Below are 16,669 nucleotides of genomic sequence, written 5' to 3'. Positions count from 1 at the left end.
CGCCCAGCCACTCACTCCAGGCTCTGCTCCGCCCACAGCCACTTCCCGCACCAGGCCAGGCGGGGCAGCCAGTGTCACACCCACTGTCCCTCTTGGCCCCTCATCACTCAGAGCACCTCGGGAAGGTCCCGTCCCCTGGGGAGGCCCTGGGTTTCGGGAAGGCTGGTCATCCGTCCTGATTTTACAAACCTGCTGCTTCCTCTGAGGCCCCAAATTTGAGGCCAGGCCTCCGAGGGCCCCACAGACGCTCAGTGTTCAGCTAAGATGAAGGAAAGACCCGTCGTGATCCGAACAAAGTGTCTTTATGAACTCGTGAAAAGAGGCCTTATTAGAACGGACTTAGGCGGAAGGCAGCCTGGGACGCAGCCCGTCTGACGGTTTTCTGCAGGCTCCTGGCGAGCGGTGATCATTAGCAGACTGTTCTGGGCAAACTCAGTGTCGGCTCCATATTATGGGATTTTATGGGATTTATGCACAGAACTTTCCTACAAAGCAAGGTATTATAGGGCGATCAGGCGGTTCTGGGAAGCAAAGGTCCTGGCTCCCTCTCTGCCTTGGCTTCAGGAGAGTCCCAGGCCCCAGGACTTCCTCACCCTGCCAGCTCTGAAACAGCCCCTTTGACAAAAAGATCACTGAGTGGGTTTTTCCTGGCAGAGCCTCATTATAAAACATTGGGAATATGTTAAAAGACATTAGAAGAAGATAAAAATCACACAGAATGCTCTCATCTGGGGACAGCGCGAACCTACTGGGTTTCTTCCCTGTTTCTTCCCTGCATGCGTGTGTGTGCACGCGCGTGTGTGTGTGTGTGTGTGTGTGTGTGTGTAGGCATGTGCTCCGCGCGCCTGCCTGCCTCTGTGTGTGCACGTGGAGAGGCAGAGGCGGGCAAAGCTTCAGGGCAGGGGGCAGAGAGGAAGGGCTTTGAGGCCAAACCGAGCTACAAATTCTGGTTCCAGATTGGCCCCCTGAGCCAAGCACCTAATGTCCCTTTCCACGGATATCAATCAGGGCTATGGATCCACCCCCAGGGAGTTGTTTGGCTTAAATGAGATTAAATTAAATGAGAATAAAGCATTTGGTGCGATGTTTCCCCACACCGTGAATTCCCGCCTGATGGCCGCTGCAGAAGCGTGAACCTGAACTTCAGGTTCCTCTTTCATGTCCACACTGGCGATTCAGCCTCATCTTCTGGTACTTTAAGGGTTTCATTGCTACAAATGTGGAGAAACGGACTTCTGTCATGGTCTGGATGCGTGTCCCCTATTAAAGGCTCAGTCCCCAGGGTGTCACCATTGGGTGGGATCTTTGAGCTGTCCTGAGGTCAGTGAGGTGTGCCTTCAAAGGGAGCTCCAGTCTCTTCCTGTCTCTCTTGTCCACTCCCTGACTCAGGGGGTGAGCGGTCTACTCCACCACACACTCTGGCCATGAGGCGCTGCCCTCGCCAGACGCTGAAAGCCATGGGGCCACTCACCTTGGCCTGGAACCTCCAGAACTGCAAACCCAAACAAACCTTTTGTCTTCATAAGTTAATTGCTTCAGGTATTTCGTTATAGCAAAGGAAAGTCAACTCAAATCACTTCCGTTCCCAGGGAACTAAATTATTTTTAAGTATAAAATTCCCCTCTCTGCCCTGCTTTCTAGACTACATTTTGAATGATGCAGTTTATTGTGGATATTGTACACATGGGTTTTGGTTTCTGTTGTTCATTTCCTTCACGATGAACTGCCCTGGCAGGAACCCAACAAGCCCCTGACTGAGGCTGCAGATTCACATCCTCCAGAAGATCTGATGGCTTCATCCGTGTCCCGTCAACACCACCTGACCCTGTTTTCAAGTTTTCCCTCCTCCCTGGCCTTGGTTTCCTCATCTGACCCTGCAGTCAGAGGTTATTACACCTAAGAGAGACTCCACAAGAAGCATGGGGCTTGGGACCCAAAGTGCTCAGTAAATGGTAAGAGTCTCATTCAGTTTGTCGAGTTGGAGACAAGCCATTTTTGGGTGGGCTTTGTAAATTTTGGTACTTTGGGTGCTGGGGGTGACACCTAGGACATGGCACATGCTGGCCAGCGCTCCGCCACAATCTTCGTATTTCACACGTATGCGCCTCCACGAGTCTTGTTCTGCTGGTTTTCATGAATGAATTAGGCCAACGTGCCGTGGACGCTGGCACCAGTGGCCCAACAGGGCTTTCCAGCAACGGAGCTGCTAGGAGATGGAGCCACGGCCAGCGGGCAGCACCTACATGCCTCCGTGCCCACTGAGAGCCAGCAGGCCCGCGCAGCCACGGAGGCAGGTGGCCAAGGGCCTGGGAGCCTTGGGTCTGCCTCCCACCCAAAAGCAGGCACAGGCTTTGCTCATCACTGGAGAGCCCTCTTGACAAGGGCAGCGGGTCGTAAATGCACTGTGAAAGGCAGCAGGCCCAGGCTCAGGAACCCAAGCCAGACCCGGCAGGTTCTAACTCCTGCATGGCCAGGTACGAGCCTGAGGCCTCGGGCAAGCTACTTAACATTTGGGGGCCTCAGTTCCCTCAATTGTTAGGACTAAATTAGACAGACCCCTAAGGAGCAAGAAATGGCACCCAAGGCATGGCGGGCATCTGGTAAGCATTAGCTGGTTGCGATGACTTGGTCTTAGCAGTCCATTTTCAGTTGCTATAACTAAACACCACAGACTGGGTAACTCATAAGAAACAGAGGTTTGCCAGGCTGGGGCTTGTAAAGTTTGGAAAGTTCAAGATTAGGCAGCTGCATGTGGTGAGGCCCTTATTGCCAGTGGGGACTCTGCAGAGCCCTAAGGTGGCACAGGACATCATGTGGCAAGAGGAATCGGGTATCCTAGCTCAGTCCGGAGCCTCTTCCTTCCTTTCTTTCTTTTTTTTCTTTTTTTTTTCAGACAGGAGGCGCTCAGGTCTCACTCTTCACCCAGGTTGGTCTCAGGCTCTCTTCCCACAGCAGGCTGAGCCTGCCAGCATCTTCTCTTCTTATAAAACCACAGTCCCCTTGGATCAGAGCCCCCGCTTCAGGCTTCAACCACCTCCCCAAGGTCTGTAGCTGGACTTCCCTCTCAAGACCTCACCATGGGGATTAAAAGTCAGTGTGACGGGTGGGGGCTGGGGCCTCCAACCACAGCAGACTCTGGGGTCTTACTGCTTTTTTTAAGCCACTCAGTGAAATCCGGTCTCCTTAGTGGCCTTTTACGTCTTACAATGAAGGTGAGCTCTGGTCAGTCATGTGAATATATGTCCAGAAAGCTTGGAGGAAAGCAGATTCTGGTATTCTGCGGCTCCTCCACGTGTACTCTTAGGAAGTGAGCGGCTGAAGTGAGTTGCTCACCCCGTGGTGCCACGGGATTCACTGGCCAACGACCCTTCAGTGGTCAAATCTGGCCCACCGCGTTTTTCTGCACAGAGTATTTTTCGCATGTTTCAATGGTTAGAAAAATTACCAGAACAAGGCTAGTTCACGACATATGCCTGTTGTTTGAAATTCAAATTTCAGAGTCCGTACATGAAGGGGTTTTTTTGGTGGGGGAGGGGTGAGGTTTGAAATCCAGAGGTGTTTAACCACTGAGCCACGTCCCCAGTCCTTTTTTTTTTTTTTTTATTTTGAGACAGAGTTTCACTGAGTTGCTTAGGGCCTCCCTAAGTTGCTGAGGCTGGCCTCAAATTTGTGATCCTCCTGCTCAGCCTCCAGAGTCACTGGGATTACAAGCGAGCACCACCACGCCCGGCCCATACATGGAGTTCTCCCAGAACAGCCGAGCTTGTTCCCCTGTGCGCCCTCCGTGGAGGCCTTTGGGCTGCCAGAGCAGAGGTGACAAGTGGTGGCAGCAGACACAGAAGGGCCCACAGAGCTCTTTAGGATTCTGGGGTGAGGATAAGGATTTAGTACTCCTGTGGCCCCAGCTGTGGCCCCAGCTGTGTCCCCACCCTCCAGGCTCCACCCTCACCAGCAGGCTGCCTGAGAGAGTGGTCTTTGAAGGCCTGCAGGGAGCCGTGGCTACGTGCCCACTTTGGGGATGAGAAAACAAAGGCTCAGAGAGGCAGACCACCTACCTGCCCGAGCTTCCACGCTCAGCAGCAGCAGTGGGTGCGTGGAAACCCAGTCTTGCCAGCTTCAAGCCCACCCTGGTTCAGAATTATCCAGCCAGGGGCCAGAGGCAGGAGAGGTCCACTAGTGCCTTCTGGCCTCAGGCCAAGCTTTCTCAGGTAACACGGCCACCCCTGCGGCCTGTCCCCCAGCTCAGTCCACCCCACACACCCACGTTCCTGCCACGTCCCGGGCTCTGGCTCCAGCCCCCACTTTCCCCCGACCCTGGCAGCCAGAATAAACAGTCTACCCCAGCATCCGCTCGGGGGCTGGCGGAACCTCTGCCTGCGGCCAGCCTGGGTCCTGAAGAATAATGGAAGGGGACAAGAGGGGGCAGGGAGACGGGATCCCTGGGAAACGGCCACCTGTGTGCGGTGGAGGGGGTTCGTCTGGCTGAAAGGAGCCATTCTACCTGCGTTTTATGTGTCTAGACCCATCAGCCAGGAGGAAGCCTGGCAGGAGAGGGGCCCTGTTGGCAGACGCTCTGGATTAGGAAGGGGAGGTGTTTTATGAGGGTTTTAAACCGTCTCAAGTCTTCACAGGCTCGCTGCCCTGATGCCGTGGCGCCCAAGCGTCACCTCCCCACAGAGGTTCCTCCCTGCACCCCTCTGTTGGCGCTGGCCAGGCAAGCGGCCCAGGCTGGCCATCCTGACCAGCTCATGTGCCCAGCAGCCATCCCTGCAAAGAACCTCCCAGGCCATTTTTAAACCTTGTGTGACACTATTCCCACCGGACCAGAGTGTTTCCAAATCCGAGCCTCTCGCTCCACACTGCTGGCTGGCTCTGCTCTGGGAAAAGGAGCCAGCTGAGAAATGAAGCTGGGAGTGTCCACTGTCATTCACGTGTGTCTGCGTGTGTGTGTGCACACGCTCAGGTACATGTGTGCTGAGTTCATCAAAGTTGCTGGTATTAAAATCCTGCCCAAGCCGGGCCCATGCCTGTCATATCAGCAACTCAGGAGGCTGAGGCAGGAGGATCACAAGTTCAAGGCCAGCCTCAGCGACTTAGAAGATGTTGTCTCAAATAAAAAATAAGAAGGATGTGACTCAATAACACAGTAGTAGAAAGTCCCTTGGTTCAGTCCCCATGAGCAAAAAAAACATCTTGGCCAAGAGATAGAGAGGAGTTGGGGGGGATGTAGCTCAGTGGTAAAGCACATGCCGGCGTGCGCGAGGCCACGGTCCCGTCCCCAGCAGCAGCACACGTACACGTGTACATGCACACGCACGCACACACACGCACGCACGCACACACGCATGCATGCACGCACGCTAAGCTGGAGAAGGGCGAGCGGGGACAGAGCGGCTCAGCAGTGGCACTGGCATTGGCCGCTAGGATCTGGCCCCCAGGACTTCTGTCCCTTGGAAGGGTGGGGATCCCCGGAAGCTCAGGACTGCCTACCCATCATCACCCTGACGACCCAGGGCCACCCCCAGCCTGAGCACCCACGTGGCATCTCCCCACCTTCCTGCATCCACTCTGAGCTCCTGTCCTGGGCCTGGCAGCCAGGCAAGCGTCCCCAACACAGGTCCCCGTCCTCGGCTTGTCCTATCTGCTTGCTGGACAGCCCCTCCCCAAGGCCCTGGGCACACTGCTGAGGAAACGGTCTGCCATCCACCTTCGCCCTCCACCCCCCCATCGCCGCCCCTCACCCCTCACGAGCTCCCCAGCACCCAGTCACTCCGTCCCCAGCACCCCATCACTGGCTCCATCCACCCTGCTGCGGCGTGGACCCCAACGCTCAGGCCTGACAGGCTCTTCTCCAGTGCAGCCACATTCAGAGCTGGGCTTGGCAAGTGACCGGCTCTTAGGGCTCATCCCAGGACTGACCCGCTGGTGGCCCGAGCTGGATGGACGGCTGGGACAGTGGGACCCACAGAGGCTGAACCTCCTTCAAGGGAGTGGGCCCCTGGGGGTCAGCCCGGGGCACCCCGCGGAGGTCCCCACCCCTGCCAAGGTCGAGTGGTGCTCCCCAATTGGCAAGGGGGAGCCAGGCCGAGGGCAAGGGCCCCGCTGCTGTCGGGCACCCCATCAGACGCGGCCGGAGGAGCTGCCGCGTGGGGGTGGGAGGCGAAGGCCGGCCACGCTCCTGACGCCTGTGTCGCTGGCTCAGTTCCCGCTCTGGGCACTAGCAGATTCACCCGCGCGTGTGAGCACAGGGGAAGATGGAAGCACAAACGCGATGGGCGGCGGAGGGCATGAGCCCAAACGCAGGGCCGGAACCGGCCAGAGTGACCGGGTGGCCGCAAGCCCACAGAACACCTGGCCCACCCTCCAGAAGCTCCGGCCTGGGCCGGAGCGGGGAGGGAAACACAGAGGTCAGGGGTCAGAGGAGGGAGCCCGGGCCACCTCGGCGCGGGATGCACAGCCCGGACCCCTCCCGGTAGGAAAGTCTGAAATGAGGACCTGCCAGCCCCAGCTCGGCCCTGCAGCGCCCCAGGACCTGTCCACCCCGCTGACGAGGACCCCAGCACCTCTATGAGCCATCACCTGGCTCCTCAGCAGTGCAAGCCCCTGGTCAGCAGAGTGGGCCACAGACCTCAGAACGGGCGCTCACCCAGCTCTTCACGGGGGCCAGGGGCAGGACCAAGGGTTTCCCAAGGGACTGTTCCCGTCCGACCTGCCTTAGATCCGAAGGAGGCAGTGCCTGGCCGAAGCAGCCCAGGGGTAGGTGGCAGAGCTGGCATTTGAACCAGAGCTGCCCCACGGCAAAGCCAGAAGCACCGCCACCCAGCGCCTCCCCAACCCAGCCTGCCTGGCCCTGTGCGTCCCTCCACCCTGCAGCTTCTGCCCTGGTAGGACGGCAGGGTGGTTGCTGACCAGTCGCTGGGAGGATGACTGACTTGTCCCCGCCGCGCCTCTGTAGTCCGGCCTTCCACCTTGGTACCTGGGAGCTAATGAGACCCGCCACACCAAGGACGGAGGAGCTTGCGCGTGGTGGAAGAGGCAGGGAGGCGGCCTGCCAGCACCATGTATGACCTGGGGACTTGCAGAGGCGGTACTGGAGGTCAGCTTCGCCTTCATCCAGCAACCAGCAACCACCTGCTCGGCCTGCATGAGGACTCCAGCCCCAACCAAGGAGGCTGGCTCCCGAAGGCTGGGATGGGAGCCCAGGAACCTGCTCCTGACGGGCTCCGTGGGTGGCCCTCGTCTGTGGGTCTGAGGCCTCAAGTGCTCTGGGAGTGGATGGGGCCTGAGCGTTTGGGCAGGTCCAGCTTGCACCTCCACCTCTCAGCAGCTGTTTGGTCTTGGACAGGGGCCTTTTTTTTTTTGGTTTGGTACCAGGGATTGAATCCAGGGGCACTTAACCACTGAGCCACATCGCCAGCCCCTTTTATTTTATTTATTTTGAGATGGGGTCCCACTAAGTTGCTTCGGGCCTCCCTGAGTTTCAGAGTCCACTGGCTTTGAACTTACGATCCTCCTACCTCAGCCTCCAGAGCTGCTGAGACTACAGGTGTGGGCCACCGCGCCCAGCAGATGGACGACTTCTTAAGTTCTCTGAGCCTCTCTAAGCAAGGCTTGAGACGCACCTTTTAAAATTCTCCGCCCAGCTCTCAGCTGCAATGGTGGTAAAGAACGAAGTACAAGCAGCCTGTGTGCGCTCGGAACTGCGTTCTAACAGTCCAAACACCACGGAGCCGGCTCCAGTGGTCAGGGCCAGCCTTCTGGGCAGTCGACTCTAAGGCCAGGCGCCTCTCCGGGCTCCCTCTACTCACCAAGGGCTGGAGGCAGCTCAGCCCCCGGCTCCAGCCAGCCCAGCCTAGTCCTCACACCTCCTTGACTGGCGGGACTGAGTCATGGAAAAAGTTAGCTCTCCCGGCTGCGTGCGGCTCACCTCTCCCACCAAGCCCACAAAGGCCCCTTTCACGTTGTCTGGAGGGGAGGGAAAACACTGTGGGGCCCTCCTCCCAAGCCTGGATGTGAAATTTCAAACTTCACCCTGGAGTTAGAGTCCGCAGCTCTTGCCCCAAGGAAACAGAGAGGAAGGCGCCCAGGGTGAAGGATGCGGGAGCGGGGAAGGATGTGTCCCACACAGTTCTCACTGGAGCCACAGGGACCGAGTGCGGACCTGCACACGGCAGCCTGGTGCCCCTGTGCCCTGTCTTTCCTGGGATTTGTGGGGAGGGCATCCGAGCTGGGAGCTCCTCTCTGGCAGCTGATGCTGGGGGCAGTCTGAGGCTCACCGGATGCCAGACCCACACCCCACATCCTGAGGGGGAACCAAGTAGGAACAAAGCCACCACCCACCTCTGGCCAGCCTCAGGGTCTGCCAGTCTCTTTTGACATGCTCACGGAAAACTTGACCCCAAACTCCATGGGAAGCACCTGTGCGGCCCTGAGTTACTTCCACCTGCTGAGCCTCAGTTTGCCTCTGTGCCGGACGGACACAATGACACCACTCCCCAGGCTGTTAGGAGAATTCACTGAGAACGTGCACAGGGCCGATGTGCAAGCCCATTTGTGTTCTCAGTCTCCTTCGCCCCATGGCCCACCCTCCATCCCAATCACAAGCCCAAGGACATGTCGCCCAGATGGTCCAGTATCAGAACAGGGTTGCTGGACGATACCTCTGTGCTTTGGTGTTTTCTGCCATGAAAGCGGGGGGAAGAGAGGACTAGGATGTTCGCAAGTCAGCGTGTTAACTTTACATGGAGGGAATGAACCAGGAGAAAAGCATAGTTGGACAGAACCGTGGGCCGCTGGAAGCTGGGACAGCCTGAAGGTGTTGTGCCTAACGTTGGCCACTAGGCGGCTCCAAGGATAACAGATGAGCACAGAGTGCCGGCACCTTCTATGGAGTGCCCAGGCTTCCAGTCCTCTTCACAGGCCTGGTGGGCCTTCCTCTTCCAGGCTGGGATTTCTGTTCCAGTTTTATAACTTCAAAGGTGGGAAAAAGCAGTCCCCAGGCTGGAGGCCCGCCTTTAGCAGGGTGCTGGGAGCAGAGGAGGCCCTGGGCTGCCTGGACCACCCTTCTGGAAGGTGGGGGACGCTGTAGGGGGCCTGAGCTGGAGCCCTGGGCGCCTGGGAACCTTTCCTCCACTCTCCCCTCCCTCTTGCCGGAGTGGGGCAGGGTGGGAAGAGGAATGGAGCTGGATCTGGAGCGCTCCCTCCCGCTTCCTGGCGGGGTAACCTGGAAACTGGGAAGCTGAAGCCCCCGTTGTTGCCAGGTCAGTGGGCGGGTTGACTGTTGGCGTACAGGCCTCGGCGTGGACAGTTCGATTCTGACCTTGCCTTCCCTTCTGCTCTTCCAGCGGTTCCCATTGGCCCCGAAGGAAGGAAGAGCCTCACCTGCCAAACTTCTCCCCAGAACCACAGCGCCTTTGCCAGTGAGAAGGTAGTCCACAGCCTCCTCCTCCCCGAACCAGCTGTTCTCCAAGTGACTTACTCACCCAGACAGAGCATCCAAAATACCCACTCCAGTCACCCTGACCTCTGAATCCGAATCTCCAGAGCCGAGGCCCAGGACGCCCAGTCTGAACAAGTCTAGGACTGGAAAAGGCCGCCCCAGATTACAGGGAGCTCCCTGGCCACTCTCCCTCCTCCAGCCCAGGGAGGTTGAGAGGGGGCGGGAGGCAAGTCCCATCAGCACTTTTAACTGGGGCTGCTTTTTTGGGTGACTCACCTCCCAGACTTCCTCCAAACAGACGACTCTAAATAGCTCAGTCCCACCCTCCAGCAGGGAGACAGCAAGGTGGGTGCCAGACGGGCAGCTCAAGGGGGACCCAAAGAGAGGAGCTGCTCCTTGCATAGCACCGGACTCGGGTTTAAGACGTTTTGTTTACAGTCTTTTGTTATTAAGGAAATTGCTGTCAGTCAAGGTAATTCTAGCTCCGATGAGCAATAAATATGCTCCCAACTAATCTTATGGGGATTTTATTGGCACCTGGGGCGGAGGTTCCTTTACCCTGCCCACCCCCACCCCCCAAAGCAAAACCCTGCTTCCCAGCGGTCCCCCCCACCCCCGCCCCCAGCACCGTGTGAGTCTTGGATCAGACTTAGAAAGTACACTCTGTAAAGATAGAGGGCGTCTGGGCAAAGATGGGGCGTGGCTTCCTGGTCGTACCTGGAGGCAGGGGATGACCAAGTGACCTGAAATAAACTCTAGGCGACCTGGTCGGATCGAGGCATGCGCGAGTTCCTCGGGGCCTGCCCCGCACGCCGGGGTGGTCACCTGGTCCGGGCCAAGAGGAATGTCTCTGGGAGGAGCCGGCTCGCTGGAGTCGGTTCCAGCGTGTTCGAGTTCCAGCTGCGAGCCCTCAGGGACACCGGCGGCAAGTCCCGGCTTGCAGAGACAGGAGCCGGTCCCAGGAGAGAGCGAGTCGCTGCGAGCCCGTGTGCGCGCCCAGGCGCGCGCCCCGCGACGGCGCAGGGGGAGGGGAGGTCGCTGCAGCCACTCAGAGGAACGGTAGTGAAGCCTCCGAACAACTTTAACTGTCAATCAGACTTAATGGGGTATTAAAAAAAAATGGGGGGTGGGGAGGGCCGCCCTCTTGCTCCGCGCCGCAGCTGCCCCGGGAGCGAATGAATAACGCCGCGCAGACGATCCACTCCTCCGATCCACGCGCGCTCCGCGCCCGGGCCCTCTCCAAGTTGGAAAGGACAAAAAGAAGGCAATAAATTCTAAAAGGAAGAGACAGGGAACCGGATTGAGCGGCAACTCCCAGCCTCTGCTGGAAGAGAGGGAGGGAGCCGGAGCGAGCGAGCGCGCGCGAGGGCGAGCCCTGCACGTAAAGAAACTGACACCCGGACCCCCCACTTCTGCTGCACGTTGCTGGCAATCAGATCGCGTTTAAGCAATTTCCTGAGCCCAAGAATAGCAATGAGTCGGGAGACTTTCGTGGGCTGAAACTGGGAGCTCCAAGCACTTTCCCCCCACTTTTTTTTTTCCTGGAGAAGGGGGCGCGCTACAATTTGGAAACGGCTTTTTTTTTTTTTTTTTTTAATCTTGCACTTTGAAACCGCGGGACTGTGGCCGGGTGCGCGCGTGTGGTTGGTGTCTTTTTTTTTTTTTTTTTTTTTTTTTTTTTCTCTCCCTGCCTAAACTCCTGTGTCAGCCTGTAAACATTACCTGAGAATTCCCCAGCCGACACGGCTGCTGGGGCAAGAAACTTCTTGTTAGAACGTCCCACCTCCGGCTTCCCCGCCACCCCTCTCGCAGTCCCAGCCTTATAAGACGCTTTTTCTCCTCCCGAGGGTTGACTTTTTTTTTTTTTTTTAAGTCCCCCCCCCCACCTTTTTTTTTTCCAACCGGTGCTTTGCATTTGGGGAAAGGTCATTTCAAGAGTGACCAGGTGGGACGCCTCTCTCTTTTATTCGGTTTATTTATTATTGCTTTGGGGCATTTTCTTTTTTAATTTCTGTTTGTTCCGTCCGGGGAGTTTCGCCCCCTGCCCGGCTCCGCGGCGCGGAGGATGGTGTGGAAATGGCTGGGCGCCTTGGTAGTGTTCCCTCTGCAGATGATCTACCTAGTGGCCAAAGCGGCGGTCGGACGAGTGCTGCCCGCCAAGCTGCGGGACCTGTCGCGGGAGAACGTCCTCATCACCGGCGGCGGGAGAGGCATTGGGCGACAGCTCGCTCGCGAGTTTGCAGAGCGCGGCGTCAGAAAGGTAGGTGGGCACGGCCACTCTTGGGAGTGGGCGCTGAGGGTCAGGGGCCTCTTGACGCCCGAGTGCCCCCACCTGCTGCGGCCGCCGGATCCCTGGCCCGGGAGCTGAGTGGCTGGCCACCCAACCCCCCTGCGCCACACGCAAGTGCTGAGCTCCTCGGTTTCACCTTGTAAATTTGCCGGCACCGACTGTCTCTTTTGGCAGGTCGGGAGCTGATGGGCTCCTGTGGGATCGGTGGCTGGCTGGCTGCCCCCACCCCGAAACTTAGGAGACTCACCCATTCTCCACGTGTTGTGGACCCCCCCACACTTCGCCTTCCCCCTGTGCCACCACCGGAGAGGGCAGGGTGTGCGCGCTCCTGGGCAGAGCCGGAGCCGCCTGCTAGCTGGCTTGCTGTTTTCCTTGGCAATCCCCTTCCCAGCCCCAACCTGGTGGGCTGCAGCTCTAACCACACTGGAGAGGGGGTACTTGGTTTGGGCTTGAAAAGGAGGAAGAGGGTTGTGGCAGTACAGGCACCAGGAGGCCCAGGTGGAAGTCAGGAAAGAGGAGGATGGGTAACCAGCAGCTGATAAAGAGTCCTTGTTCTCACCTTGGACCCTGTCCCCTCCCCCAGCATAGCCTCCCAGAGGTGGGGAGGTGGCCCCTTGGGGAGGGTCCTGCTCACTGGGCACTGCCTTTAATGTTTTTCTGGGCCCAGCGCCTCCTGTTCCAGTGTTCCGAGACCTGGTGCTGAAGAAGTGGGGAGGGTGAGCCGGCTGTCACCCCAGTCCTAACTCAGGCCAGGCTGACTCACCCAGTGACAAGAGCAATCGAGAGAGGGATTTGAGGCCGGCAGGCCAGGCCGTCTCTAGCCGGCTCTGTGAAGAGGAAGATCGAAAACAGGGAATTAGCTTGAAACTTAAACTGTTGTGAACCAGGGGGGCTGAAAGGGCCAGCAAAGCCAGCTGATCTGACATGGAGCCACATACCTTGGGGATTAAGTAAATATGTACTGTAGAAAACCAAACCTGCATGTAATTCTAGGTTGCTTTTGTTTTGTTAAATACTGCCCTGAGATTTACAATCCCTCCGGGGTGGCTCGGACTGGGACTGAACTTTGGAGTCTGAACTATCAGCCAAAGCTGATTGCCGATTAACTCTTCCCTAGCCAGGCTGGCAGGGGCCTGTCGCCACCGAGCTAGTGGGGGGCCAGCTGTCCAGGACTCCCTCGTCTCCTTGGGTGGTTTGGACAGCTGCTTGACCTTGCAGTTGGAAGGGGAGTTCCGAAGCGTTTTTAACCCTTGGACGCACAGAATAAGAGGAAGTAAGAGTTGCTCTCAGCAGTTTTACTTCCTTGCCTGGATGCCCCTCGGCAGGGCTCCCGCCTGAGCCCTCCGCAGAGGGGATCGGAGGGCAGACTGGGGAGGGGATTGTTTGGGACAATTGCGTGTGATTGTCATTCCTTAGCTGTCTGCATCCCACAGAGACTTCTGAATCTTCCAGCTGGCCCAAGTCCTGAGGCGCTTGTCACTGACTGCAGTAGGCATGGGGAATTTTGGGTCGACCTGGAAAAACCTGACGGACTATAAACAATCCTACACTCCAGAAGGCTCTGGTATGGGAGCAGGTATAACCGTGCAGGTGGAGCCTGCCAGTTCATGCTCTGGAAGCCACGGCCCACCTGCCTTGGAAGGGACACTCTCTTCCAAGAAATTAGCCTAGGGCCATTTGCAAATGTGTCTTAAATTGGTGGCAGGGTCACCCAAACAGGATCCATGGGGCCTTGCAGAATCCCTGGGCCATCCATACTGGGTTCAGCCCGGACCAGGCAGGATGACCTAGGGCTCCCTGTGGCTCATAATGATCTGACCCATTACTGGAGCTGCTTCCTAATGAGGCTTCCGCCTGCTGTCACGGTGGGCAATTTGGAATCCCGGCTCCTTGCCCGAGTGCTTCTGGGGCCAGTGAGCACTTTGGGACAACCCCCAGAGCCAGGAGTGTTTCGAGGTTCGGTGGCCTTGGGGACAAAGGACCAAGTGTTGTAGGAGTTGGGAGTTTACAAGCGAGACAGCTGAGTGGGCTGGGGACAGTAGTGAACAGTGGGCTTGAGGGTGGTCTAGGAGCACCGGGCGGTCAGCACCCCTGCAGCCTGCAGTACCGATGGGTGGGCAGGTGGCCCTGCCTGAGAGCCCTCCTTGCCCAGATCCTGGTGGGACTGAATCTGGAGGGGAGAGGTCCCTCCAAAGGGGAAAGAAAGGAGGAGTGTTAGTGCCCCTCCAAAGAGCTGACATGCCCAGGAAGAGGGGAGTGACAACCCATTTTCCCACAATGGCCTTGAGGGAAATGATTTGGAGATGCCAGCGAGTGGTAGCCAGTGAGTGGTAGCGAGTCCCAGGCTGCAAAGCTGATCCGAATGAGGATTTTCTTAAAGGGACACAGACACTTCAGAGTTCGAAAGTTCCTAACCAGAAAATAGCAGTCCTCACGCACAAGGTCCCAAGGTGAGCACGAGGTAGGAGTCAGGGCCTGTCGCCTTTAGGGTCTCCCAGGGGAAGGGGCTTGCTGGGTCATCCCTACTGGACCCCTTTTTAATTTTCTGTGCCCTCCTGCAATTCCACCACAGTTTGCACGAAGCTCGCGCCCATGCCCTGCCTGACCCCGTCCCCAGGGTCTTTGAGCTTGACATGATTTTAGCAGGAGCTCTGGCAGGAGGGGAAGGAGCTCCAGACGCTTCCTGTGGCTCCTCCAGCCTTTGGTCCCGTATCTGGCAAGTGGCTGGTGAGAGTCCTGGGCCGGGAGGGCTGGCCTGGGGCCCAGTGCCCCGCAGCAGGCTCAGGGCCTTGTGTGGGGAGCACTTGTACCTGCATTTACAACCTGTGGCATGTAGCCCTGTTCCCGAAGCCCCAAACTCGTCCTTCAGGTAGATCTGTGAGTCCCTCCCACTCGGCAAGTCCCTGTCCTTCCGCTCCTAGCCCTGGAGGCTGCCCAAGCCCATCACTCCCTTGACGGCCCCCAAGACTCTGCTCCCAAGCCTGCCCGCTCTGGCAAGTGTTGACACAGCTCTGGGCCTCTGGGGGTGCAGCAAAGATGAGCCGAGGAGGAGACATGGCCGGGGCTTACGGCAGAGGCACAGGTCGGTGTGTGTGTGTGTGTAGGCTTCCTGTGGCCCCCGTAACAAATCACCACAAACCAGGAGGCTTCCTGACCATAGAGGACCGGGGGAAGGCTATTCACCCTCATCCCTGGTTTTCTCAGTCATCAGGTCCCACTGAGTGAAAGAGAAGCAGCCTGGGTTAGAAAAGACCCAGTGCCCTCTCTCCAGGGGACGCCCGCAGCCACTCCCAAACCCCCAACAGCCACCACCAGGTAGCTGTCTGCCTGCCAGTGACATTTCAGTTCTTGTAAAATGTTTCCAACCTGGAGATTTCAAGAGAATGAGGGGCCCTGGCTGCCTAGCCTGCCTGGCAGGCAGCGTTTCCTGCTTGTTTTGTTGTTCTTCTTTCTTTGCACTGGGGATTGAACCCAGGGGCACTTAACCACCGGGCCACATCCCCAGCCCTCTTTATGTTTATTTATTTTTTTTATACCTCTGTTTTATTTATTTATTTTCATGTGGTGCTGAGGATGGAACCCAGTGCCTGACATGTGTCAGGCCGGCGCGCCACCACTGAGCCACAACCCCAGCTCTTTGTTTTATTTAGAGACAGGGCCTCACTACATTGCTGAGGCTGGCTTTGAACTTGCAGTCCTCCTGCCTCAGCCTCCCAGGCCACTGGGATTACAGGTGTGCGCACCGGCCCTCTCTGACCTTGTTTTGGCTTCAAGTTCTTCCCCTTCCCTTTCTCTTTCTTTCCGGACCAACGTATGCATTTGTCGCTGACCACACGGGGCCCTTCTGACAATTCAGACACTAGCCCGCTCACATTTATCATTGCAGTTACTTTCTCCGGTCCATTTTCATCTTATCTGTTTGAAGCCCCCACTTTGGGTAACTGATCTCAGCTGTATTTATGGGAAGATGTCCTTCTACCCAGGACATCCCGAAAGGCCTTATCACCACCACAGACCGCTACACAGTTTTGAGCCTTGCGTGGATGAGAGACACCGATGTCATAAACCGGATAAATAGTGCGTTAGTTTGCCGTCAGTCCCAAGGAGGAGGCGAATGCGGGCAGGGGGTCAGAAATGGGAGGGGGCTAGAACGGAGGCAGGGAAGGCCTCCCTGAGCCAGGGACATTGGGGAAGATCCCAGGAAAGGAGGGCACAGTGGGGAGGGAGGGAGCGGCATCCTAGGCAGAGGAAGGAGCAGAGCCTCAGAGGAGAGCATGTGCCAGGTACTGGGGCCTCAAAGCAGCCAGTGTGGCTGGAGCAGGGAGCCAGGGGTCAGGGGGAGGCAGGAAGGGCAGAGCGCGTGGCTGAGAGTCGGAGCTGCGGGTCCCGCAGACCCAGGAGTGGCTTGGGCGAACCGCTGGCACCCAGGCCTGGAGTGGGGTGTCTGCTGGGCTGTCCTGCCCTTGGCAGGTCCTGATCTGTTCCTGCCGGAAGTTGGGTGAGCAGTGACGGCCAGCTGTGGGGTAACCCAGCTCTGAGGGATTGTGACGGTGTCACGTCAGCAATTGGTTCTGCAAACCTGACCTTGGAGGTGCCATAGGGAACCAGGGAAACCGCGTTCTCTCTTTGTGGCACTTGGCATTCCTGGAGTAACGTCCTTCCCCAGATTAAGAAGCTCGTGTTGCTTTGGGAGGAGTCTCTCAGTGGCCATAAGGCTTATCCGCCCCCAAAAACAAAATAATCCCATGGTGTCAGGCCTAGAATGAAAGCGTGTATCTCCGTTCTGCTTGGTCAGAGAGCTTTCAGACGCGGTCAGTGTGGTTCGGACCTTGGGTAACTGAAGGTGCGCAGGTAGCAGGCCCAGGTGGCTGAGGACTTGAGGACTAGAAGCCACATTGGCCTGGGTGGCAGGTCCTTGGGAGTTTCATTGACGACCTAAA

The 16,669-nt window shown here is 57.6% G+C and overlaps 1 protein-coding gene across 1 annotated transcript in view; it reads left to right on the top strand.

The window, feature by feature from the left end:
- The first annotated feature begins 10,899 nt into the window (after positions 1–10,899).
- DHRS3 (dehydrogenase/reductase 3) overlaps positions 10,900–16,669 on the top strand; it is a 36,024-nt gene continuing 30,254 nt past the window's right edge. The window contains exon 1 of the mRNA XM_079143277.1: positions 10,900–11,699. Coding sequence (XP_078999403.1) covers positions 11,505–11,699 — 195 coding nt within the window. The 5' untranslated portion in view covers positions 10,900–11,504. The remainder of the gene's footprint in view (positions 11,700–16,669) is intronic.

This window comes from Sciurus vulgaris (assembly GCF_902686455.1).
Source record: "Sciurus vulgaris genome assembly, chromosome: 1".
Lineage (NCBI taxonomy): Eukaryota > Metazoa > Chordata > Mammalia > Rodentia > Sciuridae > Sciurus > Sciurus vulgaris.
This window is presented reverse-complemented; position numbering and strand designations above follow the sequence as displayed.